The sequence below is a fragment of the Nicotiana tabacum genome, chromosome 11, assembly GCF_000715075.1.
Source record: "Nicotiana tabacum cultivar K326 chromosome 11, ASM71507v2, whole genome shotgun sequence".
Classification (NCBI taxonomy): Eukaryota; Viridiplantae; Streptophyta; class Magnoliopsida; order Solanales; family Solanaceae; genus Nicotiana; species Nicotiana tabacum.
In genome coordinates, this window is record NC_134090.1 from 178,104,994 (window position 1) to 178,110,364 (window position 5,371).

At 36.7% G+C, this 5,371-nt stretch overlaps 1 protein-coding gene across 3 annotated transcripts; it reads right to left on the minus strand.

Moving 5' to 3' along the window:
- Positions 1 to 559: 559 nt before the first annotated feature.
- Positions 560 to 4,836, minus strand: LOC107779299 (GPN-loop GTPase 3). Of its 3 annotated transcripts, none has more exons than XM_016599697.2 (10): positions 4,332 to 4,836; positions 3,834 to 3,978; positions 3,588 to 3,696; positions 3,421 to 3,502; positions 3,223 to 3,308; positions 2,105 to 2,208; positions 1,886 to 2,016; positions 1,682 to 1,775; positions 1,344 to 1,399; positions 560 to 845 (listed from the first exon to the last, which is right to left on the minus strand). In XM_016599697.2, exons 2-10 carry the CDS (start codon positions 3,876 to 3,878, stop codon positions 749 to 751), a joined length of 804 nt encoding a protein of 267 aa, XP_016455183.1. In that variant the 5' UTR covers positions 3,879 to 3,978; positions 4,332 to 4,836; the 3' UTR covers positions 560 to 748. The 3 variants fall into 3 exon arrangements, with proteins under 3 accessions (XP_016455183.1, XP_016455186.1, XP_016455185.1); XM_016599700.2 differs by having other exon boundaries at positions 3,834 to 3,929; positions 4,332 to 4,470; XM_016599699.2 differs by having other exon boundaries at positions 3,834 to 3,944; positions 4,332 to 4,469.
- Between the last annotated feature and the right edge of the window lie 535 nt (positions 4,837 to 5,371).

The following is a 5,371-nucleotide window of genomic DNA, read 5'->3' on the forward strand; positions in this document are numbered from 1 at the left end:
ACCAGTAATACTTTTTTCTTTCTTCTTTATTCATGGTTGAATTAGTCATCTGCTGATTTATCTCTTTCTTTAAATTTGACTAATAGTTAGGTGGTGTGCAATGCAAATCAGTTTTATATATATGTTAAATCAGTGTTATTAATACCTTTGAAGCACATTTAACATATAAATCTTACTTTTAGACAAAAGCTATAGTCAAATAAAATATTGATTGTTCTAGAGGAATAAGAAAAATGGAAGTGACTAACAAATATATATATATAATCGGCAAAAGGATTAATCACTTGTTAATAAAAAGATGCTTGGTGCAAGGTGCAATTTAGGCTTGTATTCCTATATCTATTAGCATGTTCTGTTAGCATGTTCTTTTTTTTTATTTGCACTGTCTTGATTGGAACATTTTGTCAATTTGTTGCAAGTAATGTAGTAGTACTCAATATAGTATCTTTCTTTAGAGTTCATGATATGTCCAGCTATATTTTGTCTGATTAGTGGAGAAGAAAATTCATCCTTTTTGGGGGTAAAGTTGGTGTTTGAGAAGCTCTGCTAATCTGATACATTTTGTTTAGCTAATTGCTTGATTAGCAGTGAATAAACTTTATTCTTTGTTCATGTTTGAGCAGCTATTATTCTGCTAATGTGATACATTTAGGTAGTTTTTGAGTTTGCAACATGCATCAGCATCAGTAAGACCTTACTGATTTGAGTAAGACCTTGCTCCTTTTAGAACGAGTCAAGAAGATTTAATTTAATCGTCCTCCTCAGGGTCGAAATCTTTAACCTTTACATCAGCATCCTCTCCATACTGAATGCAGTTGTCAATCTGAGATAAGATGTACTGTATGCTGCAAAACAGCAGAGAACATTGATCTTTGTCAGAGGCTGAAACAATAATTTAATAGTAAGACTAAAAGCACAAAAGGTGCTCTTGTGTGGGTTACGCACACAACAAACACATACACAAGCACAGACAAACAAGCTACCATCCATCTGGTGGTTCAGACGTCTAATGTACTATCGCTTAGGTCAAAAGTTATTAGCATAAGTTTACCAACCAAGCAATCTATAAGAAATGGCTAAATATCTGGAAAACTAAAAAGCACAAATTATCACTGTCGTCATCATCACATTTATATTTGAGATAAGTTACTATGAAAACATCAAGTGTGAGCGGGAAGCAGGGAGTGAAAACATGAGAACCAGGTGCATATTGATGGAAGTGAGACACTGAAACATCATTGCATTATGTTTGCTACCAATAAATCAAGCTGATCAATTCAATCTCGAACAAACGTTGCTTCCATAAAGATCATTTAAATTTACCACAAGGAAGAGTATGTTACCTGCTCTCTTTTCTCAAGTCAAGAGGGAGAAAGCTCACCATGCTGTACTGGTCCACCTGTACACAAGAAAAATATCAGCCATTACAGATAACTTTCTTCTCATATCTTTTCATCTGAAAGTAAAGACTTAAAGTAGGGCAGAATCCGTGGCAGATAATTCATATCCTACAAGCCTGTACAATCTTGTATCTAACTTGGGAGAAAGAACAACCTCTTCAAGTAAAGTTGCCATTACGTTCCAATTACAAAGAGAATAATCGAGAACACAAAACATATGTGATTGTCAATTCAATAACTAATACGCAATTCTTGGAAACATCATAACTATCACAGCTTACCACTTCAATCAGTGATTTGTTAAGCTTCTGAAATTGTGGAGCCATTCGCTTATTCAACTCTGCTAGTAACAGCTGAGGCTCTGGATCCAAGTAACTAAAGGGAAAATATATTTTAATACACTAAAATAACAAAGACAATTAGTGGGAGCATGTGTTGAAAGTGCCAAAGACATGAAACGAATAGTTAGAGGTAGTAGGACTAACTTCTCAACATCCTTTTTGTTTGTCACAAGATCCATTTTTGAGAGAATGTTAACATGGGGTAGTTCAAGTTGAACCATAGCAGAGAGTGAAGCCATGCAACCACTTATGAATTTGGTCACATCTGTGATAAACTGAGATACAAAAAGAACATAAACGCCATGGTTAATAGCAGGGGAAGGAAAAAGAGAAGAAGAAAATCAACTAGTAAAGATCACGCACCTGAGAATCAAGTAAATACACAACACAAACATTAAAATTTTTACGCCTTAGGTGTTCCACAAAGTTCTTCAGCACAGGAACATGTGAAAAAAGTTCAATCTGGCCTGTATAATGATGAAATGTCAGAGTACTCTATATGTGTGCGCGTGCATCTGGGAGTGCATGTGTGCATTTCTTTCTATAAGTACATAAAGATTTACAAGATAAGAATACAGGTCAGTGTAGAAAGTTAGATTATGGGTAGTCATAATAGGAGACAGATGGCCGAGCAACAACATAACAATGTAGAAATCATGTTAGGAAACTTAGAACAATTTTCCAAAGTTAAGGATAAGACGAGTGCAATGGACTAATGTGGAATTGCTGCATCATTTTTATCCTTCAATGACTTGAAGCAAGAAGAAGAGGGAACACCATGTCTACACAACCTTAGGATGGAGAGATGGAGCCCACGGAGTGGAAAAGGAAGGAGTTCTTAGTTTGACGCGAGCCTTTAAGTAATGCATTTAGAAAAGAGAGAGGATGTTATGTTCTCGTTCTGTATCTAAGACTGCTCCATCATTGTCCAACGGAGTAGAAGGGTCTTAATCACATAAGTTGCATCAAAGAGTAAATATATCTGAACATGCAATGTTCATTCTCTGAAAATGTACACAAGGTGGATGTCATGGACACAAATAATGACATCAAGAATTAGTATCTGAAAATTAATTCAGGTGTTTTGATACAAATGTTTCCAATATAAAAATTAGACAGGTATCTCACAAAATTAGGCAGGTATCTCAAAATTAATTCAGGTTACTTGATACAAATGTGTCCAGTAGAACATTCTGAAATTAGTTAACAAGAAAGAAACAGCTAGCCCTTGATTTCAATCCATGAACAATCTAAGCGGCAAGATTCTGTAAAGACAATTCCAAGGAAAATCACAACTGATAGTCAAGCCCTCGGAGAATCCACCACCTGTATGTCCCTATAGTATTTACTCACATGAAGTTATGTTGGCAGTATTCTAGGTTAATATCTTCGCCTGCTAGCAAAATTCAGTAGTCTACATCGGAGAATTAGTACTGTACTGCTAATATAAGAACAAATAGGAGCGGAAAATGTACAAGTACCTGGGCAGTCAAACACTAGGTAGTCATCATCCAAGTAGTTGTCCAACTCTTCTGTCAGCCACTCATCCAAATTTTCTTCAAGATGTCTGATATAACCATCAAGGGCTTACAATTTTGACAGGACAAAAACAGGATTTTAAAATTTTCATACAAAAGAAACAGAATTCTGAAAATGAAAAGACTCTAAAGGAAGGATACTCCATGCAATACATAAGGCCACCATTTGGTCCGAGACCTAGTTCTTCCATAACATCATCCAGTGAGATGAGTTCTCTGATGTCTGCAACCAATATCATAAAGTTAATTTTAGAATTAAGACATATGAACAGAAAGCTAATTACTTAAAATACTCCATCTCTTCTCACCCATAGCCACTGGATAGTCAAAGTTCTCGGCAGCAGGATCCAAGTTGACAATATGGATAGTGCGCCGCGTGGTCTCACAATGTTGATGCAAACTAGAGCAGTAAGTGGACTGTAAAAGAAATATCAGTCTAGGTGAAACTAGCCATATCAAGGACATCTAGCAGGATTGGACATCCAAATATAAATCAAGGACAAATCCAATATAAAACATTATAGTAACGTGAAGCAATATGATCCAGCTATCACCTTTCCACTGCCTGCAGGGCCAATAACCAACTGTGCGTAGCCCATGATCACTGCCTTTTCTGTTCTTTTTACACGTTGCTCAAATCGAGAGGTCAACTGAGGATAGAGGTTCTGAGAAAATTGAAAATCTGAAAGAAGCCAAGAACTGCAACCAACATGTATGTTGCACACCACACACCAGCCGCAAACAACAAGCTTAATATATCAGCTTGGCCCATAAGCATTATCACGAGAAAAGAAACATCACAATTCAAATTTGAATTGTAAGCCCTTGATGGTTATATCAGACATCTTGAAGAAAATTTGGATGAGTGGCTGACAGAAGAGTTGGACAACTACTTGGATGATGACTACCTAGTGTTTGACTGCCCAGGACAACTACTTGGATGAAGAGTTGGACGGATGAGAAAGAATGATGCACTAATAATTTAATCAGCTTAAACAATTTATATGCAGCAGCTATTCCGAAAATCAAGAAAACAAAAAACTAAAACTCACCTTATACTGTACAATCAAGGCCAATAAACTGTCCAGGAAGAGAGAACACTAAAAGAAACAAGGGAAATTGTAAGCAGCGGCGGAAATTTTGAGCAAGAAACCAAGCGCAAGACTGGGCAAATTACAGATATGTTCGTTTGAGCAGTGTGTAAAGTAGGGTTAACGCGTAATTTATGCCAAAATATTTGTAGTTTTCCAAATATATCCTTGGACGACCCAAGCTCCTCAAACTGTCTTGCTTATTAATAAGGGCAACAGTATGGATCCACACCCAAAACACACAGAAAAAAAAATTCCAAAACTGAGAGAAATGTGCTGCAACTCCTATGGCTTAATTCCGGTCTCTTCACCACCACGCCCCTCTATCTCCCCCTCCTCCCTACACCCCCGTATATATTTCCCAAACTACCCCTCAAATTCCCAAGTTTTGGGAACCAAATTTGGTTCCTTAAAAGCAAAATTGAAGCTTAACGACGTCGTTTCGTATGCTGAGATTGATAATAAGAGCTTTTACGATCTGCTTGGTATATCGGAAACGGGGACTTTATTGGAAATTAAACAAGCGTACAAGCAATTAGCACGAAAGTACAACCCGGATGTTTCACCTCCGGATCGGGTCGAGGAGTATACCCAGAGATTTATTCGGGTTCAGGAAGCTTATGAGATGTTATCGGATCCTAGAATGAGGGATATGTATGATAAAGATATGGCTAAAGGACTTCACTTTGCGTTCTCTGCTCGTAGGCGTTACCAAAGCGATGAAGTTAGTTTACGTAAATCCAATAACTTTTGTTCTGTATTTTGTATAAGAATATTTAGCTCGCAACTTAGTTAGTTGGTTTGGTTATTATTGTACGTTAGTTGGTGTGGTTATTACTGTACATTAGGAACACTTAGTGGGCGTTTGGACATAAGAATGGTAAAATACCAAAAAAAGTGAATTTTTTTTGTGAATTGGTATTTGAAAATTAGAGTTGTGTTTGGACACGAATATAATTTTTGGCTGTTTTTGAATTTTTGTGAGCGATTTGAATGAAAAT

What these genes read in the sequence shown, in the direction of transcription:
- LOC107779299 (XM_016599697.2), bottom strand. Translation starts at nt 3,878, where the DNA reads ATGGGCTACGCACAGTTGGTTATTGGCCCTGCAGGCAGTGGAAAG. An exon ending in TGACTATCCAGTGGCTATGG is followed by an intron (nt 3,503 to 3,587) that starts GTGAGAAGAGAT and finishes TATTGGTTGCAG; the next exon opens with ACATCAGAGAACTCATCTCA. An exon ending in GGCCTTATGTATTGCATGGA is followed by an intron (nt 3,309 to 3,420) that starts GTATCCTTCCTT and finishes TGGTTATATCAG; the next exon opens with ACATCTTGAAGAAAATTTGG.